We start from the raw sequence: 23,432 nt of genomic DNA, 5'->3' as shown, positions 1-23,432 counted from the left end.
GAAGTTAAGTCACAAAGAGAAAGACAAATACCATATGATGTCACTTACACCTGGAATCTAACATACAGCACAAATGAACTTTTCCACGGAAAAGAATATCATGGACTTGGAGAACAGACTTGTGCTTGCCAGGGGGGGACAGGGAGGGAGTAGGAGGGACTGGGAATTGGGGGTTAATAGATGCAAACGATAGCCTTTGGAATGGATAAGCAATGGGATCCTGCTGTATAGCACTGGGGACTATGTCTGGGCACTTGTGATGAAGCATGATAATGTGAGAAAAAAGAATGGATACATGTATGTGTGACTGGGTCACCTTGCTGTGCAGAAGAAAAGTGACAGAACACTGTGAATCAGCCCTAGTGGAAAAAATAGCAATCATTATAAAAAATAAAAATTTTAATTAAAAAAAGGAAAAAAACAGAAAATTTTAACTTTGTATAGTGACCGATGGTGGCTAAATTTACTGTTACCACGTTGCAGGGTATAGGAATGTCAAATCATGACACTGTACACCTGAAAATAATGTATTGTTGCATGTCAATTATGCTTCACTTTAAAAAATCATGACAGTAAAAGAAACATTAAAAAGAGAAATAAATGAATTAAATAATAAAAGTAGTTTCCAGTGCTCTCAGAAATCAAATGAGTTTATTCTAAACCAAATTAACAAGAAAGGAGACTTGCTACCAACCGATATTCAGGAGGTAATTAACTGTACATCAGAAGCATTTCCATGGAGAACTCTGTCCCAAGGAAGTTTGCCTGCTGACTCATCTGGGATAAGCATAAATGGGCTGTTTGAAAATAATGCCCAAGAGTCTCAGGAATAAAATAAATTGCACGTCTGCAAAGCACTCTGGATATTATCTACGATTGTCTTCCTAATCTGGGTTTTTTTTTCTTTGGGGCAGCATTTTATGAAATGGAAAACACACTTCCAAAGATTATTCATAAATATTCATCTGTGTACTCTAGGGTTCTCTGTCTTTCTCTGAAAGTTGGAACAATTCAGCTGTGTTCCTTCATAATTCCTTTTGCTGCTTAAACTATAGTTATCAACATAAGGTAAGTCAAAAGACCCATTTTAAAAACTATCCATTTTTAGGGAAGGTTGGAATGTGTGTATATCATAGTAACAAATATATACTGGGAATTAAGAAAGCATTTCATTGCTGGGAGAGAGTCTTTCTAAACTTTTTGGAACTAGTTTGGTGCCTATAGAGAGCAACTAGAATTTTTTTGTAATCAGATTCTATCAGGCTATCACTTAAACCCATATTAAAGGCATGTAAATTTGAACAAACACTATTCCTGAAAGGTATTAAATACCTAAAGGAAATGTGTAGCCTTCATCCAATCATGTGAACTTTTAAAATATGCAGTAGAAATCTGATGGGTTGACCCATCCACCTGATTTCTCCAGACATTTTGAAGTCAGAGAAAAACCTCTCCTTTCTTCTATAACATTTTCCTACACATAACTTAAAAGTCCCTGTCCATATAAATAAAATGCTGTGTGATGAGAAATGATGTACAAAAAGATACACTAGAGAAGTTCCCTTTTGGCACAGCAGCTTCAGGATCCCACACTGCTGCAGATGTGGCAAAAGCCAAAACTGCAGTATGGGTTGAATCCCTGGCCTGGGAAGTTCCACATGCTATGGGTGTGGCAAAAAAAAAAAAAAAAAAGATACACTAGAATGAAAATATTAATGGAGATGGAGAGACAAGAGAATTTAAATATTCAAACAGAGTTCCCTGGCTGCCTCCTGGATAAAGACCCAGCATTGAGCATTGTTACTGCTGTGGCTTGGGCCTCTGCTGTGGCTCAGGTTTGACCTCTGACCTGGAAATGGCTGCACACTTTGGGCAATGCCAAAGCAATAAAAAATATGCACAGATAAATAGTCCCCTATGTAGGGAAGGAAAATCACTGGAAGTAGATGAAAAATTGGACAAAATGTCATGATATCAGAGAATTGAAAGTAATGAAATACCAGGAGAATGACATGGAAAAGAGCAGAGTTCGAGCATAGAATTTTAGAGCTTAGCTATACATCTACGGAACCTTGAAAACTGGATTTATAGTCTCACCATCTCAATACCTCATTTAAGGAATTCATGGCTTTTTGATCTTTAGATCCTCCCTAGTCATTAGCAGACAACTGGGATGAATGATGAACAGTATCTTACAATTCAGATACTAACATTTCCTTTGTCATAAGGTTTGGGGATAGGTACTAGATGATTCATGGGTCTGAAAGGTTTACTGTAGTTTTTGGCACACAGGTCTCATTAAGGATCAGCTGGAATTATTATTATATTATCTCACTGTGCACAACAGACCTAGGGTTCTTTTGGAATCAAAATAATATCTTAGCCCAGGGGAGTTCGATGTGACACCTCACACAATGGCCTTGAGGACTCAGAGAAACAGAGTATGTGAAAACTGTGCTTTGCCAGCCTCCAAATGTAATCTGCTGCCTCTAAACCAATGACTCTCTGGTCCTCAGTGGAAATGCTTTCCTCCTGTTCCCGTTCCCTGGACATAAATGTCGTATTTGTAGCTACATATAAGTAAGTAAGCTGTTGATAACAGGCCAAGGCCTTACCTAAAAACAAGATAAGCCCCCGGGATAAAGAAAAACTCCTACAAGATACATAATGAATTCTGACATGAACAATCAACGGCCTGGTTTCAACAAAGTATTTATGCAAGAAAAGGGACATCCAACAACAAATGTTTGAGTTGGGAGAAACATATTTATAGCTAAATTCTCTCAGTTTATACTTCAGCAAGCTGTCATCTAAGGGTTTAAGTTTCTTGCTCAATTCTAAATGACCAAGATGGATTTAAACTGTAAAAGCCTTCTTAGTCCCCATGGGGATGATGTAATAATTCAACCTGCATCTGCACAAGCCTATCTAGATGATAACTAAGGGCTAGGGCTAGGTTCTCTCCACCTCCTCCTTGTGCTAGAGCTAACTCCACCCTTTCACTCTTCTTAACATTTCAGTAAGGCCTTGCAGCAGGGATTCTGAAAAAGACCTATCTGATTCCTAAGACCCAGCCACATCTACTTCATCGGGCACCTGAAGGTAGGAACCAATAAACTTAGCTGGTATTTCTGCAAACCAAGGGATGAAAAAGCATTACTTTGGAGCATCTGAAACACAGTCACTTCTGCTTGGCATTCAATCCTTATCAGAGCTCAAGGACATACTTATTGTCATCTTTATCACACAGAGTAGTAGATTCCATTTCAGAAAGGTTCGGTTACTTGCTTAAGGTAGCTGTCTTTATGCTGTAGGGTCATGAGGAGAAATTAAGTCCCCTGGTGTCACATCTTTTAATTATCCTCCCCCAACCACCCAAGTGACTGCACCCAATCTTCTATGAATGGATGCTTAATTGTGTGCATATAGTCCCACTATACACAATTGTGTTTGTCATTTCTCAAAATCTTTCTACCTTTCCTGCCACTGCTCCGATACAGGGGAAGCAAACTGCAGATAATGGAATGAATTAACAAAAGCCATCCAGAAGAGTTTATTCTACTAGGCTTTGCGGATCGTCCCTGGCTGGAGCTTCCTCTGTTCATTATTCTGCTTCTAACATACCCCATGGCCATGGTGGGAAACAGAGCCATCATTAGACTCCCGTCTGCACAGCCCCATGTATTTCTTCCTCACCAAACTCTCCTTTATGAACATGTGCTACACCACAAGCATTGTCCCTCAGATGCTCTTTCACCTGGGACGATCGAAGAAGACAATCAGCTATCTGGGCTGTGCCGTTCAGCTTTATTTCTTCCACATAATGGGAGGCACAGAATGTCTGCTCTTGGCTATTATGTCTTTCGATCACTACGTGGCCATCTGCAAGCCTCTGCACTACACCCTCATCATGAATCGGTGCACCTGTATCCTACTGGTGGCCACTGTGTGGCTGGGTGGAATGACCTACGCTGTCTCAGAGGCCACTGTCACATTACATTTACCACTGTGTGGTCACAACACACTGGATCACTTGGTATGTGAGGTTCCCGTTCTGATAAAGGCAGCCTGTGGTAAGAAGGGTGCAAATGAGCTCACACTCTCTGTGGTTTGCATTTTCATGTTAGCTGTGCCACTATGCTTCATTCTTGCTTCCTATGCTTCTTTTGGACATGCTGTATTTAAGATTAAATCTTCGGAGGGAAGAAAAAAAGTCTTTGGCACATGTTCCTCCCATCTCATTGTAGTTTTCTTCTTTTATGGCCCAGCCATTAGCATGTACCTTCAGCCCCCTTCCTCCATCTCTAGGGACCAGCCCAAGTTCATGGCTCTCTTCTATGGAGTGGTGACTCCTACACTCAACCCTTTCATCTACACTCTGAGGAATAAGGATGTAAAGGGTGCATGGGGCAACCTGGTGAGGAGCGTTTTCACTTCCAAGTGATAGTTCGCAGACATCGAATGACATTCTTTAACAAGTGAGTAGGAATATAGGAGTTTCTCTGACAAATCATTCTTGTCTCATACTTCCCCAGATCATGGCACAGGGTCTTCTTGTCCTGTGTCCTGTTTCTCATGTTCTTTCTAATGCTCTTAGACCAAGGGGACACTTGGCTAATAATGCACCCATAAGGGCACTGTTTGTGGAAATGTATTAAAAAGAGTTCTATTCTGGTGGCACACACTAAAATTCTAATGGTGTTAAGAAGTGAATAAAGTAATAATATAAACCCATTCATTCAAGCTAGTCACCACGGCAACTATTCATCAGTGGATTTCCTATGACAGTGTCCCTTAAGAAATATTTCACCACTTTCTGCAAGATTGGCCATGTCTAAGAGGGCAGCACACTGCCACTGGGCATTCAGAGTGAGACACTCTAAACCTTAGACCACTGGGCATCTATCCAGGGAAAACCATGACTCAAAAAGACACATGTCCTCCCAATGTCCATTGCAGCACTCTTGTCAATACCCAAGACATGGAAACAACCTAAATGCCCCTCAACAGAGGAGTGGATCCAGAAGATGTGGTACATATACACAATGGAATATTACTCGGCCATTAAGGAACGAAATGCTGGCATATTTAGCAACATGGACAGACCTAGAAATTATCATGCTAAGTGAAGTCAGTCAGACAATCAGACACCAACATCAAATGCTTTCACTGACATGTGGTATCTGAAAAAAGGACACAGTGAACTTCTTTGCAGAGCAGATACTGACTCGCAGACTTTGAAAAACTTATGGTTTCCAAAGGAGACAGTTTGGGGGATGGGAGGATGCAGTGAGGTCACGGGATGGAAATCCTATAAAAATGGATTGGGATGATCATTGTACAACAATAAATGTAATCAATTCAAATAAATAAATAAATAAATAAACCTTAGACAAACCAGGAGTCTTATGAGACAATCAGCCTCAACTTATGGAGATGCTACTGCTTCCTTAAAGACTCATTGTGGGTCTTGTTTAACAAAAAAAGTATACAGGGTTTGAATATTTACCTAAAAACCTTAAAATATATTCTTAAATATTAAAATAAATTAAATAGGTGGACAAAATATGTGCATAAGTTTCTTAACATTTCTTTTAAAGAGCATAAGCATGAACCTTCTGAATCAGTAAGAGAAAATTAGTGATATAATAACGAACCACAACATGTAAACATTTGGCGCATGATGGAAACAGCCAGGAATGCCTTCTGAAACAGTGCAAGAATCATTATGAGAAAGAAACAATTGATATTTCTAGAATGGAAAGCAACTTGATTACTTCAAGCAACACAAGTAGCTCTCTGATGCTCAGAATCTGTATCATTAAAAGGGAAAGGTACCTTAGTTACAAAAATAAACTTAGTTCTAGGACTCATACTCAACCTAAAACTTCATTGAAAAATTAGTTATGTTTTTAAGCAAATAAAGGATTTTATTGTTACTTGATACTGAATTAATATGATGAGAAATCAACAGTGTTGTGTAGTGAAGAAATTAACAGGTAAGAAAAACGAGAATCATTGGAACTTTTCTGGCATGCATTCTGGTACAATCAAAATCTAAGCACACTATTGGTTGGAGAATGGCATGTTCTTCCAAACAAGAACCAACTGTGACCCGTATCTAATTTTAGTGTGTGTGTGTCTTTTTGCCATTTCTTGGGCCACTCCCACGGCATATGGAGGTTCCCAGGTTAGGGGTCGAATCGGAGCTGTAGCCACCGGCCTACACCAGAGCCACAGCAACGTGGGATCCGAGCCACCTCTGCAACCTACACCAAAGCTCATGCAACCTATCATGGATTGAATAACACAGACAAATGGCTCCAGTCTTTGTTCACGTCACCTCATACCCATTCCTGTGCAGCATATTCCCAAAACACATGCTCAGTTATCTCTTCTGAGTGTATCTCAGCAGTGCAGGCACAGACGTGTCATCAGATAATCACAGACACTAGCTCTGGCTTCCAGGCCACATACAGGTGTTTTATGCTCTTTTATTGGCCTCAGCGTCACATACTGTATTCTCTGTTTTACAAACGTGGGACTGGAAGGTCACTGGTATCATATGATATTATTCTATTCATGTCACAAGTACACAGGCTTACTCTCACCCCATTAATCTCTTTACTGCCCCTCTTACCTCTTTGTTTCTCAAGTGTAGATTAGAGGGTTGAGGCTAGGTGGGACAACAGTATAAAAAAGGGCAATGAACTCTCCTTGATCTTGAGAACCTCCTGATGGGGGCTGGAGATATATAAACATTCCTGGAATGAGAAACAGGGACACAACCAGAAGATGGGCTCCACATGACCCAAAGACTTTCTGAAGTCCAGCTGTTGACTGCATCCTCAGCACAGCACGGGCAATGGCACCATAGGAGCTGAGAATGAGGATGACAGGTATGACAACAAAAACGGAGCTCCTGACCATGAGGGCCAGCTCATTAGCTGTCTTGTATCAACACAAGACAGTCGCAGCAGTGCTGGAACTTCACAGAAGAAATGGTCCGCTTGGCCATGTCCACACAGGGGTACCCAGGAGGTAAATGAGGAATGAAGTGCCGAGTTGGTGACGCCACTTACCCAAGAAGCCACAGCCAACAGATGGCAGAAACGAGGGTGCATGAGGACAGTGTAACGCAAAGGTCTACATACAGCTGCATAACGGTCACAGGACATCACCACCAGCAGCTCACATCCTGTGGATCCCAGTGCAAGGGAAAAGTAAAGTTGAGTCATGCAACCTACATAAGACATGGCTTTTCCTGGGCCCCAGAGGTTGACCAGCAACTGGGGGATGAAGCTGGTAGAGATCCAGAAAAGACAGGTTTGAGAGGAAGAAGTACATGGGAGTGTGCAGATGGGAGTCCAGGTATGATAAGATAATGACGAACAGGTTGCCTGTCAATGTCATCAAGTAAAACATCAAGACAACCACAAAGAGTACTACTTCCACACGAGGCCAATTGGAAAAACCTAGTAGCCTCCAGAAGTTGCATTGAGTTTTTCCATCATCATTCACTCCTTTTACCTGACAAAAGAATTACACAGACTCAAAATAAATGGAAATACAACCGCCAAAGCAATTTCGAGAAAAAAGAACACAGCTATAAGTATAACCCTCTCAGATTTCAGATTATGCTACAAAGCAACGGTCATCAAAACAGCATGGTATTATCAAAAACAGACATATAGGTTCATGGAACAGAAAAGAGAGCCCAGAAATATGTAACTTCAGCATGCTACAGGCACAGCCAAAAATAAAAATCAAATAAAAATAAAATATCTCCCCACAAATTACTTGTTAATTACAAAATGAAAAGTAGTAGGCTTTACCAGAGGAAAACCTGGTGGACATCACCATAGCCAAGTAATCAATATTAACGTCGCCAATGTTGAGATAAACCAACAGTATGTGACTACTGACATGTTGCTCTAAACAGGACACAATGTCACTTCAGTCATATGCCTGCCAAAAATGCACAGCCTGACTTTTAAAATGAAGAAATATGAGACAAACCCACACTGAGACAAGTTGGGCAAAAGAGCTGGCCTGCCCTCACAAAAATATCAAATTCAGAGTTCTCGTTGTAGTTCAGCAGGTAACAAACCCAACAAGTATCCATGAGGATGTAGATTCAATCCCTGGCCTCACTCAGTGGGTCAAGGATTCAGCCTTGCCGTGAGCTGTGGTGTAGGTCACTGATGAAGCTCGGATCCGACATTGCTGTGACTGTGGTGTAGCCCGGCAGCTACAGCTCCGATTCAACCTCTAACCCTGGGAACTTCCATGTGCCTCAGATGTGGTCCTAAAAAAAACAAAAAACAAAACGAAACAAAAAGTACAGCTTGGGATATACTGATCTGTTGCATGAACCATACTTCAGCATTCTTAAAGAATTTAGAAGGGATATGAGATAAGAGACAAAAAAAAAATAAAACTACCAGATGTAAGTAAAGATAGGAACTTTATGGTTAAATTTATTTTTACCAGGGAGTGAGAAATAAAGACCTCATCAAAGACTGTTTTCACAGACTGTGGAATGAAATATCTCGGTTTTCAAAAATACGACATGATGGGAGTTCCCATCGTGGCGCAGTGGTTAACGAATCCGACTAGGAACCATGAGGTTGTGGGTTTGGTCCCTGCCCTTGCTCAGTGGGTTAATGATCCGGCGTTGCCATGAGCTGTGGTGTAGGTCGCAGACGTGGCTCAGATCCTGCGTTGCTGTGGCTCTGGCGTAGGCCAGTGGCTACAGCACCGATTTGACCCCTAGCCTGGGAACCTCCATATGCCACGGGAGCGGCCCAAAGAAATAGCAAAAAGACCGAAAAAAAAAAAAAATACGACATGATGGAGGAAAGAGTGGTGATATGAGTTTCCCCTTCCCATCCCCATATCACTAATCAGCTTACTTTATTCTTATGTTAGTCCTTTAATACTCTTAAATTACCACTTGAGTAACACTCAAACAACTACAACTCCTTTCACTTCTGTCCTTTCTGTGTCTGATCATATTCCCTCTATTTGACCAATTGATGCCTCTTTATGTAGGGACCAACCTGATCTCTGGTTTTCATCTCTTTCACATCACCAACATAAAGGGATGGCTGGATGTACCATAGAGTCTAACCTACCACATCACACTAGGAAAGCAGAGTCTGAAAATTACTATGGTTATCATGCTACACAACAGGGAATTCTGAGTCTACTGAAAGATATGGTTTAGCAGGGAAGAGGAGCTCATTAGAGCATTTAGTGTCTCAGGGGACCCCTTCTCCTAGAGCAAATGGAGTTTTATGGAAACAAAAGAATAATGGGACATGCTTTCCTTGACTGGGGCCATTGGGAGGGTAAATCCCAAAGTGGTAAGTAATGCCCTTCAAGGAGTTGTCCTGGTTACAACAGTTGCTGAGGAATACCTTCAACATGATACACTGTTGCCCAAAGAAAACAATGACTCTACAGACCAACCTTCACTGAGGAACATGCTCATGAAGCTGTCTTTGTAGGGAAGGGAACAGGTTGTCCTAAAATTTCTTCCCCAATTCCTCATCCTGCTAAGGGCCACATTTGAGGAATAACTTGTTAGGGGTGGTGTTAAGTGAGAGAGTAGAGAAGCATGAGACATTTGAAAAGTGGGATACATTAAAAACTAAATTGTACATTTTTACTATTAATTAGAGTTAATTGTCTCTGCCTAACATCTCTAAAATTCAAGGCCACGTTTAGCCCTGCAAAATATTGAAAATAATCTCTGAATACCATTCAAACTATAACTCAGAAGGTAACCACCAAAACTCTGAAAACTTAACGTAACTATTTAAAATTTCCAAAATATTTTTATGAATGATTTCCCTTGCTGTCTTATCAAGAGTTTTGCTATAGTATATAAAAAATGAAATTAAGACTATATCCAATAATTGACTTGTTGCTGTAACAAAAAAACATTACATGATGAGTTTATAAATTAATGAATATTTTTAAATTTTTATATTGTTTCTGGTTAATATAGTCCATCTATAGAAAGAAAATCTGCGTTTGAAAATTATATTTTATAATAAGATTATATTAAATTATAGATTTATAATTTAGTTCCCTGTGCTACACAGTAGGACCTCATCACTTATCCACTCTAAATGTAATAGTTTGCATCTACTAATCCCAAACTCCTAGCCCATCCCCTGGGCCACCACAAGTCTGTTCTCTAAGTCTCTGAGTCTGTTTCAGTTTTTTTAATAAGTTCATTTGTGCCATACTTTAGATTGCACATATAAGTGATATCATTTTAAAAAGTATGATTTTAAGAGAGCATTTGGGTATTTTGCTTTCTGTTTAAGAGAAGTACCAGAAAACAGTCTTTATGTTTCTGTGGTCTTGACTGTTGTAAGCATTCAATAAGAAAAAGATATAAACATTTTCCACAGTGCTTAAAAAAAAGAAAAAGAAATATATATGCTGATTTTAGGTAATTTTCAGAGTCCATACTCATTCTCAGTGATATGAAACCAATGCAAAACATTTTGTCAGATTATCATAGACCATAAGGCACAAATCATGCGTGGAGGATTAAAAGGGAGAAATGACATTAATTAATCTCTGTAGGATTCTGGTAAATTGAGTATTTTATTTGAGAAGGGTGTGAATTAGAATAGATTATAAACTATTAAATTATCATGGACAGAGCTTCAAGTGGAGTAGAGTTCTAGACACTGGTATTTGTTTATTATTAAATATGATTTATTTATTTTCCCATTCTTTTCATCTTCATAAGCTATTAGGAAAAAATAAACACTTCAAGAGTGAGAACACACCAGTGACTTATAATATGATGATACCACTGAGGTTGGGGTAGAACAGGGCCTAGGTTATCAAAATGCCAGAAGAAGCTGTTCATTCTCATCTAATCGAGACAAATGTTAATACATAAGATTTGAAAGAATAGATCAAATTATAAGGATATATCAAAAATAACCCTATCATTTGTATTCTAAGGTATTGCCTGGTCATTTAGAAGCTTATTGGGTTCACAGGTTGACTAGATCCCACAAGGGCAAGTTTACAAGAATTAATCATTTGTTTAAAGTGATCTTGGTTTTCCCTGATCCAAAGATAAAAGTCAGAATGTCAGTGGCATGTAGGGAAATATCTCTTGGGTTAAATATGAGTGGAAAAATGAAAGATTTGAAACTCCCCCAATTACAGAAAGGAAAGAAGGAAAAATATTGAGCTTACTTCCCCTTGTACATACTCAGATTTTGGAAATCACTTTCGTATACCTGACAAAATAAAAAGACATACAATGTTAGTAAGTATTCACAGTCAAGACCCATAATAATCATCCCCAAAAATGTGTGCATCTCCAATCTCATATCTGTTTAATGTCTCATTGCTAAGACTTCTACTCAAATGTGCACTTCTCCCCTAAGAGCATTTCATTTTGGAGTTGTCAATCATGTCCTTTTCACCAACACTCACTATCTTCCCAAGAGGTAAAACAAGGCTATGAGAAAAGAAAAGGAACAATATCAGATCTTTAGAAATCTGTATTTTGGTAGGTTTCTCTGACTATTCTGCTCTAGAGCTAATTCTTTTCACGATTTCCCTCACATTTTATCTGTTTCCTCTCCTGGGAAATATAAATATTTTCTTGCTTTCAACTCTAAATTTTCAGTTCCTCAAACCAATGTTGTGTCAGGGAGTCACCTTTTCATTACTAGAAGTGTGTCTTACCATAGGCTCCATTCACTCAATGTTATATAGTTGTATCTGGGGTGCAGATAAAGGTCATAACCTATCTAGGTTTGCCATCAAGCACTGGAAAAGGTGAAATGTATTCACCTGGCTGTCAAGACATATGACAAGTAAGCTGCAGTCTGGAAAACCTTGTACTAAATGGCATCATGTACTTACAAATTTGGTAATGGTCATATTGGACCCAAGGTCCAGATGCTGCACTACTGTGTAGACACTATGACCCTTAAGGCTTTTGTCTTCACAACCCTTATCATTGGGTGTCTCATTCTCTCATCTCTCATAGGTACATTGCATGTGATAACTTGACCTTAACCTTGTTTAGCATTGGTATTACTTCTTCTTAAATGTTCAATATAGTACTAGTGTAGATACATAAGCCTGTAGGTTTTTAACTAACTCAGGAGCTGGAGAAAAGAAAACCTTCAACATCTGTATTTCCTGATCATGTACTTCTCCTATGCTACCCCAAGTTAGGTGATGATGGGATGATGATGATTGATAGATATATAGATAGATAGATATATAGATAGATAGACAGACAGACATACAGACAGCAATATATTCAGATTATACGTATAAATATCTCTCCAGCAAACAAAATTTTATTGCTAAAACTAGGGCAAGTTCCTTACTCTCTTCAGTGTCAATACCTTCACCAATACCTTGAGAAACAAGGATGTCTGTGAAGATAAAGCTTAAGAAGGTTGTGTCTATTTTGAGAATTATTTTTTAAGTCCATATAATATATATATACATATATATATATATATACATATATACATATATATATATATTCCCAGATCTAATATAATAAAGATGGTTCTGGTACTGACAAATCAAAAAGGCCCTTATTGGGGCAAGTAATGAGTTGCTTATCCCAAGGAATATACAATAGCATAGTATTCCTAAGCTGTTTGTCCCCCATGCCTTCTTCCAAGACTCTAAATCACCCATTGATCAATAAGGCCTTCTAGTTCTGGAGATTACAATGACCTGCACGTGTTACAAACTTGCCTTTACTGTACACTAGAATTTTCCACTCTCAAGACAAATTCTTTAGTTTTCCCTGGCAGCCTGGCTCCCACCCCTGGGGTTGGGGATACAACTCCACACGTCATGTCATCTACCTGCAGCTACAGCAGCCAGCTGCAAGCAAGGAGACTAATCATTGCCCAGGATGATCCAACGACAACCCAAGGAATGGAATATTTGAATCAAACACTTCAAGAAAAGAGTTATTTTGCAGATGAGATTAAGATGGCCAAATAGAAGGACTGGAGTTCAACTTCTCTCCTAAAAACAACAAAATTAAAACCAAATGCTGAACAACCTTCAACCAAATGGACTGGAAACTTTCAAAAAGATATCCTACTCCAGAAGACAAATAGGAGGCCATATCAAGAAGTAGGAGGGGCGATTACATGATATAAACAACCCCACACCTCCCAGGTGGGAAGCCCACAGACTGGAAAGTAACTGTATCACAGAGACTCACCTACAGGAGTGAGAGTTCTGAGCCCCACATCAAATCCCCAGGCCTAGGGATCAGGCACTAGGAGAAAGAGCCCCTGGAGCATCTGGCATTGAAGGCCAGTGGGGCCTGTGTGCAGGAGCTCCGTGGGACTGGGGGAAATGGAGACCCTGTTCTTGAAAGACTCACACAGACTTTCATGTGCACTGGGTCCCAGGGCAAAGCAAAGGCTCCATAGGAATATGGGTCAGACCTGACTGCAGTTCTTGGAGGATCTCCCGGGAAAACAGGGGGTGACTGTGGCTCATTGTGGGGAAGGACATTGGAAGCAAAGCTCTTGGGAATATCCATCAGCATGTGTTTCTCTGGAGGTGGTCATTTTGGGAAAACCTGACCCCACCCATCAGCGCTGAGAAGCCCCAGGCCAAACAACAATCCAAGTGGGATCACAGCCCACCCATCAGTAAACAGCCTGCCTAAAGAGCCCAGGCACACAGCCACGTCTAATCTCACCCAGGGACAAAGCCCTATCCAGCTGGTGCACAGCCCTATCCACCAGTGGGCAGGCACCTATCCCTCCCATCAGGAAGCCTAGAGCAAGCCCCTGGACCAACTTCAGCCACAAGGGAGGCAGACACAGAAATAAGAGAAGTTAAAACTGTATTATCTGCAAAAAGGGCACCACACCAAAAACCTATAAAAATGAAAAGACAGACAACTGTAACTCAGATAAGGGAGAAACAAAAAAACCTCAGAAAAAACAAATTCTTTAAACTTGTGTGAACAACACAAAAGCTACATAGAAGATAGAAATGATGTACAATAGTCAAATATTTATAGATTTATAGGAAATTATCACTTTTACTAGAATCTTTATTCTCTCATATCTGTTTTTTGTCATTCTTTTATGATAACACCAACTGTGCCACTCCCTTCAGTCAAAGAAATCACAAAGGAAATTAGAAAGTCTTTGAGGAGTTCCGTCGTGGCGCAGTGGTTAACGAATCCGACTAGGAACCATGAGGTTGCGGGTTCGGTCCCTGCCCTTGCTCAGTGGGTTAAGGATCCGGCGTTGCCGCGAGCTATGGTGTACATTGCAGACGCGGCTCGGATCCCGTGTTGCTGTGACTCCGGCGTAGGCCGGTGGCTACAGTTCCGATTCGACCCCTAGCCTGGGACCCTCCATATGCCGTGGGAGCGGCCCCAAAGAAATAGCAAAAAGACAAAAAAAAAAAAAAAAAGTCTTTGAAACAAAGTGAAAATTAAAATAGAAAATGTCAAAATATGTGAGATGCAGCTAAATCAGTGCTTAAAGAAAAATGTATAGATTTAAATGCTTATTTTAAACAAAGGGAAATGATCTAATATCAATGACAGAAGCTTTTACCTTAAAAGGCTAAAAAAGGAAGATGATGTTAAACTAAAATTTAGCAAAGGAAAGGGAATGGTAAATATAAAAGTAGATCTGTGAAATACAAAGTTATTGAAAATAAAATATGAAACTGACAAATCTCTATCTAGACTGATTCACACAAAAGTGTGGGAGATATAAACTACTAGATCAGAAATAAAATGGAGGTCAGTAGGAATCCTACAAACATTAGGAGGACAATAATGGAATATTATGAATAATAAAGTTGATGACAAAGGTGAAATCAGTAGATTCTTTGAAAGATACAAATAATCAAAACAGATTCTTAAAGAAACAGAAAAATCTTAATACTTTTATAACAATGAAAGTAATTGAAGTTTTAATCTAAAATGGTCCCACAAAAAGAACTATGGACTTATATATCCACAAGAGTATTATATTGAACATTTAAGAAGAAGTAATGCCAATGCTAAACAAACTCTTTCAGAAAATAGAGAAGGGAATATTCCCCAAGTCATGTAATAAATCCAGCATTAAGTTGGTACAGAAACTAGACACATACATCACAAGAAAAGAAAAATACTGTTTAATATTGCTCATGATTATAGACACTAAAACTCTTACCAAAAAAAGATTAGCAAATGAAGTCCAGAATGGCCTTAAAAGAACAATATATTATATCAAGAGGTTTTTTTCCCTCAGGAGACAAGGTTATTTTAAGTTACGAAAATTAACCAATGAAATTTACTGTATTAATTGAATAAAGAAGAAAGGCTATCAGATCATCTCACAAAATGCAGAAAAAGTGTTGGACAGAATTTTCATACCCTTGCATGATAAACCTCAGAAAAGCAAGAAAAAAATGCAACTTCCTAAACCTGGTAGAGGACACAGATAACGCATAGCTAATATACTTATTAGTAAAAGACAATACTTTCCCCTTAAGATTAGGGCAAGCATTTTGGCTCCCAGTTCTTCCATTCAACATTAAGCTGGAAATCACAGCCAGTGCAACAGAGTAACATAGCAATATAAAAGAAATAACAGTTGGAGAGAGAGAAATAAAAGTCCTTATTTATGAATGACATGATCATGTACTCAGAAAATCTTTAAAAATCTATTAAAAGTCTACCAGAAATAAAATGCGTATTTAGCAGTCACAGGATACAAGGTCAATACGCAAAGATCAATTGTACTTCTATGTCATTCACAATGGCATTCGAAAACATTAAATACTTAGGGATGAATTTTGCCAAATAGGTACAAAATCTGTATAATAAAAACATCAATCCTTCTGAGAGAAACTAAAAAGATGTAAATAAATAGAGATATATACTGGGTTCCTAAATCAGAAGACTCAATATCACCAAGATGTCAGCTCTTTCCAAATTGGTATACAAATTCAATGCAACCACAATCAAAATGCCAGCATGCTTTTTTGTAGAAACTATGCATATTTCATTAAAGTTAAAAACTTGCTCTTCGAAAGACACTACTAGAAAATAAAAGCATACCACAGACTGGAAGAAGATATTTATAAAACATTTATCTGACATAGGACTTGAGTCAAGAATATGTAAATACCACTTAGAATTCAATAAGAAGAAGACATCCATGTATAAAAATGGGTAAGTTTTTAAGACATCCATTAGATGAATCAAGTTGTTTTCAGAGCCTGGTATTAACTGCTTCAGATATTTGATCCTCTAACATTATTTAACATGATTGTTCCCAGTTTACAAGTTCTCATGAATTAGCAGTCTATAAATCACAATGTTAGAAATTGTTCCCACTATCCATATACTTCTAACTACCTTGAAAAAGTTGAGGGAGAAGAGAAGCCTATATCTGCTGTATTAATTGAGAATCTCTCATAGCTGTGATTTTTTTGGTCATTATCTACCATAAGGAATGGTAACTTTAAAAAATATGGTCCAATTTTCTGTTCTACATTAAAAAAAAAAACTCATGCTACACAGCAAAGACTAATGATATTTAAAAAGAAAAGCTTTAAGGTACCTTAAATTTAAACGATATCGTTGTCATTAACTAACTCAACTAAAGGAAATTAAACTTGTTCTGTTTGTTTGGTTTTATTTCATGTAATGAGATTACCTTCCTGCAGAAATTACCATCTGGTATTTATTTTCAAGGTTTTGGCCAAACTTCTTTTGTTTTAGATTTTTTAAAGATACATTAATTTATTAGCATTGTGCCCATTGGAAACTAAGTCCTATACAGATACTTCATTTTCTATCTTAACACTGTCATTTCCACCACTAGAAAGTGAGTTCTATTCAGGAAAAATTCATCTATGTTACCAAGCCAACAATGTAGAAGATATTTAGCCAATGAATTGAATGAATGAACGAATGAATAAGTAGATAAATAAAGGAATGGATGAAGGAATGAACCATTTAGAACAGGCAATTCTTTATAATATATATATATATAGGCCCACAGAACAAAACACTCATGTAATGTAGTATCTTGGAAAAAGTGTGTTCCAGCCAAATAATTTTTACCATTTAGGTAAATGTAATGGCTATTAATGACCAAAAACTCCATTAGCCGAAGTCTTTGCTGTATGCCCCTCTCTTTCTATAGATACTAATATTTGCTCTATAAATTAGCGTATTAATTTTAAAACCCACTGCCTAACTTCTATAGACACTAAATATTGAATAGATTAAAGTGGTACACATCAAAAAGTTTATCTCTAGATAATAGTCCAGAATTAACCAATTGGTTAATTGGTTAACCAATTGGTTAATTCTTTTAATTAAAAGAACAACAAATTTGGAGCAGAACTTTTCTTCTAAACTTGCTGGGTTATAGATCAAAAATAAGTCTCAGAGTTCCCATCGTGACTCAGTGGTTAACAAATCCGACTAGGAACCATGAGGTTGAGGATTTGATCCCTGGCCTTGTTCAGTGGGTTAAGGATCTGGCATCACCGTGAGCTGTGGTGTGGGTCGCAGACATGGTTTGGATCCCACGTTGCTGTGGCTCTGGTGTATGCTGGCAACTGCAGCTCCATTTGGACCCCTAGCCTGGGAATCTCCATGTGCTGCAGGTGCGGCCATAGGAAAGACAAAAAAAAAAAAAAAAAGTCTCAAAGGACCAGAAGAACCCTCCAAGATAGATAATACTCTTCAAACAAAAGCTGCTAAACAGGTGATCCATCACATCTCCCTCTCCCACCCCATTAATCTTTTAACTGCCCCCTTTATATCTTTGTTTCTCAAGGTATAGATTAGAGGGTTTAGGCTAGGTGTGACAACAGTATAAAAGAGGGCAATGAACTTTCCTTGATCTTGAGAACCTCTTGTTGGGGGCTGGAGATATATGCACATGACTGGAATGAAAAACAGGGATACAACCAGAAGATGGGCTCCACATGACCCAAAGACTTTCCGAAGTCCAGCTGTTGACTGCATCCTCAGCACAGCATGGGCAATCGCACCATAGGAGCTGAGAATGAGAATAAGTGGTATGATCACAAAAATGGAGCTCATGACCATGAGGGTCAGCTCATTAGCACGGGTATCAACACAAGACAGTCGCAGCAGTGCTGGAACTTCACAGAAGAAATGATCCACCTGACGATGTCCACACAGGGGTACCCAGGAGGTAAATGAGGAGTGAAGTGCTGAGGTGGTAAAGCCACTTACCCAAGAAGCCACAGCCAACAGATGGCAGAAATGAGGGGGCATGAGGACAGTGTAATGCAAGGGTCTACATACAGCTGCATAACGGTCATAGGACATCACCACCAGTAGCACACGCTCAGCAGTTCCCAATGCAAGAACAAAATAGAGTTGAATCATGCACCCGACATAAGAAATGTTTTTCTCTGGGCCCCAGAGGTTGACCAGCAACTGGGGGATGGAGCTGGTGGTATAGCAGAGATCCAGAAAAGACAGGTTTGAGAGGAAGAAGTACATGGGAGTGTGGAGATGGGAGTCCAAGTATGACAAGATAATGATGAACAAGTTGCCTATCAATGTCATCAAGTAGAACATCAAAATAACTACAAAGAGAACTAACTCAAGGTGAGGCCAATTAGAAAAACCCAGTAGAATAAAGTAATCTTCAGAACTTGCATTTTTTTCCTTCATCATTCATTTTTTTCCAATACCTGAGGAAAGAAGCACATAAACTGAAGGATGCCCCACTCATTGTCAAACCACTGAAAACTGATTGGGGAAAAAATCTATGCCATTTCCAAATACTGCAATATGACAGTACGATTTGTATGGTTTTGTTTTGAAGTTTCATTCAGACATTTGCCCTGTTGTAGATACAATTAATAACTTCTCAAGCTAATGAGTTCCTTTGTGCATCCATAAGTTAGCATTTGGATAAATGATTAAAGACATCCCATATCTTTTCATTTAAAAAAAAACCCTTTTTTTACAAAAAGAAAATCTTTATCCTCCTTTCCCTAATGTTCAGATTATTTCCAATTTTGTGATTACACAGAAAGAAATATCTCCAGTTTTAATCATCTTACATAAAGCTGAGAGAATTTACCATGAGATGAAAAACAATTCAGTAGTAACTTTAAAATGTCGATGTTGAATGAAAAAGTCAATTTCAGTTGAATATGTTTGTAGAAAGGATGAAATATTCTTATTTATTTATGTCAGCTTATTCTCAGACAAAAATAACATGAAAATACAAGTATAAAGACACATGCATGCACACACCAACTTATTAATATTCACAATAATGAGCTAAGATGAATCTCATTGCATGAGTATCAACACATGATAATCACAGCAGTGCTGAAACTTCACAGAAGTGGTCCACTGGACAATGTCCACACAATGGCACCCAGAAGGTAAAGGAGGAATGAAGTGCTGAGGTGGTAAAGCCACATACTCAAGTGGCCTTTATGGAAACAAAGAAACAAAAACGACTGATAGTCTTGATTAATTAACTGAGAAGTGAAATAGATTGGAGAATTCAGTGATAAAATGCTTCCAAACATAAATGAGAAGACAACTTTTTTTGGAAGACAAAAAAAAAGGGACAGTCAAAGAAAAGGTTTAGGAAGGAGCAAGAAAGGGAAAGTGTTTGGATCAGGAAAGACAGGAGGAACTCTGATTGTGGTACTTGAAAGTGCATATATCACAAGGTTGTGAGATCTGGAAAATAAGGCTAAAAGGTAGTTTCCACAAAATTTCTTAGAATAAGAGCTAAGAAATTAAATTCTAAGCCATAATTTATAATTTCATCATATGTCTTTAGGTCTACGATTTGAAATGAGAGAATCTGAATAGAAAATTCACTAATTTTTAACAGACAAAGACATGGGAGTTCCCTGTTGTGGCTCAGCGGAAAAGAACCCAGCTAGTATCCATAAGGAGCAGGATTTTATCCCTGGCCCTGCTCAGTGGGTTAAGGATCTGGCATTGCTGTGAGCTGTGGTGTAGGTCACAGATGTGGCTCGGATCTGGGGTTGTTGTGGCTATGACGTAGGTCAGCAGCTGTAGCTCTGATTTGACCCCTAGCCTGGGAACTTCCACACACCATGGTGTGGCCCTAAAAAGCAAAAAAATAAAAAATTTTTAAAAATAAGGGACAATGACATGAATATCACATAAAATCCAAATACAAGGTCATCTTGTGGTGGTTCTTTTGTAAAAAAAAATAATAATAATAAAGTTAAGAAATTCAAATGTTTACTAATAGTTTGATTTTCAGTTGCTTATTTTCTCTGTGCATTATCCATCTTTCATAGAAAAAATAAACACTTTTATTATATAGTTATTGCTGCAAGTCACAGTAATCCACCATTTAAATATTCCCAAACAGCTTTGCCCTGCCACTTCTGCTCCTCTCACATTCTCTAATTGAATAGGACAAAAGACAAATTCAACCCAAACAGATTCACCTCCAATCTTTTGAGGGACTTTTTTTACTGGCTTAAAAAAACCAGAGGTGTCTGATTGGTTGAGTTACAAGCTGGAGACCCAGGAACATTGAAGTTGGCTAAGACTGATTTAGGCAGGCATAGAGGTATCTATATACCATTTGATGTTATTGGTATTGTCAATGACTATCAGCTTTTCAAGGTATGACAGAAAAATTCTAATGGATTTTTAAAATTCTCCTAGAATAAGGATTAATACATCATAAGATATTTGAATTAAAATGCTATGGGTACTTTTTCTGATGCAGACATAGTTTTCCTCCCTTATAAAGCTGTCTTAATTTCATATTATATTAATTAAAAGAAAGTAGCAGCTTTTTTATTACCTGTCTTTCAGAATTTTTCTAAAAGTAAAAAGGGATAAGAGGTAAGGGACAGAAAAAATACAGAATTCAGGAAGATAAAACTTCAAAGGTTTGTGGTTTGATTTTCTTCTTAGTGGAAAAGAGGTAAATGAAGACCCTATCAAAGGTAGACTTTATAAACCATGGAATAAAATATTTTCTTTCTTCCATTAAGTCATTACTGGGAAAGCAGATGGCTTGGCACTTTCTTCTCACCCCCATTGTTACTAATAGACATTTTTCTAAGTCTTGTCCTATTCGTTCCTTTATAGTAAACCTGGTTTAGTGCTCCATCAACTTCTTTCAATACTGACCTCCCTGTGTTTGTCCACCTTCTCTATCATTCTCTTCCTGTCTATGCCTTCATCATGTATAAACTAATATGAAGCTCTCTGGTTGTCATGTGACCTAAGAACATTAACCTAATTGCCCTCATAGTCCATCTTTGCTAATGTACATAATCTAACTATCGAAAGTAGTCTGAAAATAATTATGATTACCATTGCCACAGAAGAGAGAGCCTAGGTTTATCCAAAAGATTTCCTTTTAGCAGAACATGGGAACTCTTTAGGGCATTTAAGGTATCAGGGGATGCACCCCTTACTCCAGAGCAAATGGGGCTTTTACAGGAACAAAAAGAGTAATATGACTTTCTTTTCTTGACTGGGGCCATTGGGAGGATAAATCCCAGGGTTGCAGTTAATGCCCTTCAAGGAGCTTTCCTGGTTAAATTGGTGTCATAGTCACAAGGAAAAACTCTTCACAGAAATGCATTCAGCATAATAATGAACTCATACTAAAATGACAATAAATTTTTCACCAACAAACAAAACACTAGCAAGTTGAATCCAACAATACATTATGTTGGATTCACATACACTATGTTCAAGTAGAATTTATCTCAGGGATGCAAGGATTTTTCAATATCTATAAATCAATCAGTGTGATATATACCATATAAACAAATTGAAAACAAACATATGATCATCTCAATAGATGCAGAAAAACTTCTGATAAAATTCAACATCCATTTATGGTTTAAAAAAAAAACTCTCTATAAAAGAGGACATAGAGGGAACATACTTCAACATAATAAAGCCCATATATAACAAACCCACAGCTAAAAATCATACTTGAGGATGAAAAACATGAAAGCATTTCCTCTAAGATCAGAAACCAAATAAGGATGTCCACTCTTGCCACTTTTATTCAATATAGTTTTGGAAGTTCTAGCCACAGCAATCAGAAAAGAAAAAGAAATAAGAGGAATCCAAACCATAAAGGAAGAAGTAAAGCAGTCACTATTTGCAGATGACATGATGTCATGTATAGAAAATCCTAAAGATACCACAAGAAAACTACTTGAGCTCATTGATGAATTTAGCAAAGTTATAGGAAACAAAATTAATACACATAAATCCCTTACATTTCTATAAACTAACAATGAAAGAGCAGAAAGAGAAATTAAGGAAACAATCTCACTTACCATCACATCGAAAAGAATAAAATACCTAGGAACAAACCACCTAAAGAGGAAAAAGACCTGTACTTGGAAAACTACAAGACAATAATGAAAGAAACTGAAGACAAAACAAATAGATGGAAAGATATAACAGGTTCTTGGATTAGAAGAAAAAATATTATTAAAATGGCCATACTACCCAAAGCAATCAAAAGATTCAATGAAATCTCTATTTGAAATATCAGTGACATTTTCACAGAACCAGAACAAATAATTTTAAAATCTGTATGGGGAGTTCCCATTGAATCTGACTAGGAACCATGAAGTTACAGGTTCGATCCCTGGCCTCATTTAGTAGGTTAAGGATCTGGTGTTGCCGTGAGCTGTGGTGTAGGTCGCAGATGCGGCTCAGATCCCGTTTTGCTGTGGCTCTGGTGTAGGCCAGCAGCAACAGCTCCGATTAGACCCCTAGCCTGGGAACCTCCATATGCTATGAGTGTGGCCCTAAAAGGACAAAAGACTAAAAATAAATTAATTAATTTAAAAAATGACGATTAAAAAAAATGAAATCTGTATGGAAACACGAAAGACTCTGAATAGCCAAAACAATCTTGAGAAAAAAAGAAGACAGCTGGAGGAATCATCGTCGCTGATTTCAGACTACACTACAAAGCTACAGTAATCAAAACAGTATAGTACTGGCACAAAAACAGACACATGGATCCATGGAACAGGAGACCCCAGAAATAAACCCACACACTATGGTCAATTCATCCACAACAGAGGAGACAAGAACATACAATGGAGAAAAGACAGTTTCTTCAGAAAGTGGTGCTAAGAATACTGAAGAGCTATGTGTAAAAGAAGGAAATTAGGACATTCTGAGGAGTTCCTGCCCTGGCACAGTGGGTTAAGGATCCAGTGTTGCCACAGCTGTGATATAGATGGCAGCCGTGCCCTAGCCCAGGAATTTCCACAGGCTATGGGTGTGGCAAAAAAAATTCTCTAACACCATATACAAAAATAAACTCATAATGGATAAAAGACCTAAATGTAAGACCAGATACTAAAAAATTCCTAAAGGA

The 23,432-nt window shown here is 38.2% G+C and overlaps 2 protein-coding genes and 1 pseudogene across 2 annotated transcripts; 1 reads left to right on the top strand and 2 right to left on the bottom strand.

The window, feature by feature from the left end:
* Positions 1 to 3,519: 3,519 nt before the first annotated feature.
* On the top strand, positions 3,520 to 4,444 carry LOC100513665 (olfactory receptor 2B11-like; annotated as a pseudogene).
* A 2,207-nt stretch (positions 4,445 to 6,651) lies between these two features.
* On the bottom strand, positions 6,652 to 11,931 carry LOC110259049 (olfactory receptor 2J3-like). The gene is made up of 4 exons (XM_021082342.2): positions 11,914 to 11,931; positions 7,284 to 7,530; positions 7,083 to 7,198; positions 6,652 to 6,951 (listed from the first exon to the last, which is right to left on the bottom strand). The coding sequence occupies exons 1-4, from the start codon at positions 11,929 to 11,931 to the stop codon at positions 6,652 to 6,654; spliced, it is 681 nt and encodes a 226-aa protein (XP_020938001.2).
* Positions 11,932 to 17,785: 5,854 nt separating this feature from the next.
* On the bottom strand, positions 17,786 to 18,803 carry LOC110258791 (olfactory receptor 2J3-like). The gene has a single exon (XM_084970357.1). It carries the CDS (start codon positions 18,722 to 18,724, stop codon positions 17,786 to 17,788), a length of 939 nt encoding a protein of 312 aa, XP_084826483.1. The 5' UTR covers positions 18,725 to 18,803.
* Positions 18,804 to 23,432: the final 4,629 nt, after the last annotated feature.

The sequence above is a fragment of the Sus scrofa genome, chromosome 7, assembly GCF_054392235.1.
Source record: "Sus scrofa isolate SSC_HxYL_T2T_F1_AM1 chromosome 7, Sscrofa_HxYL_maternal_Yorkshire_Landrace_v2.0, whole genome shotgun sequence".
In the NCBI taxonomy this organism is placed as follows: Eukaryota; Metazoa; Chordata; class Mammalia; order Artiodactyla; family Suidae; genus Sus; species Sus scrofa.
The sequence above is the reverse complement of the archived record's forward strand: the minus strand, read 5'-3'. Positions and strand labels throughout refer to the sequence as shown.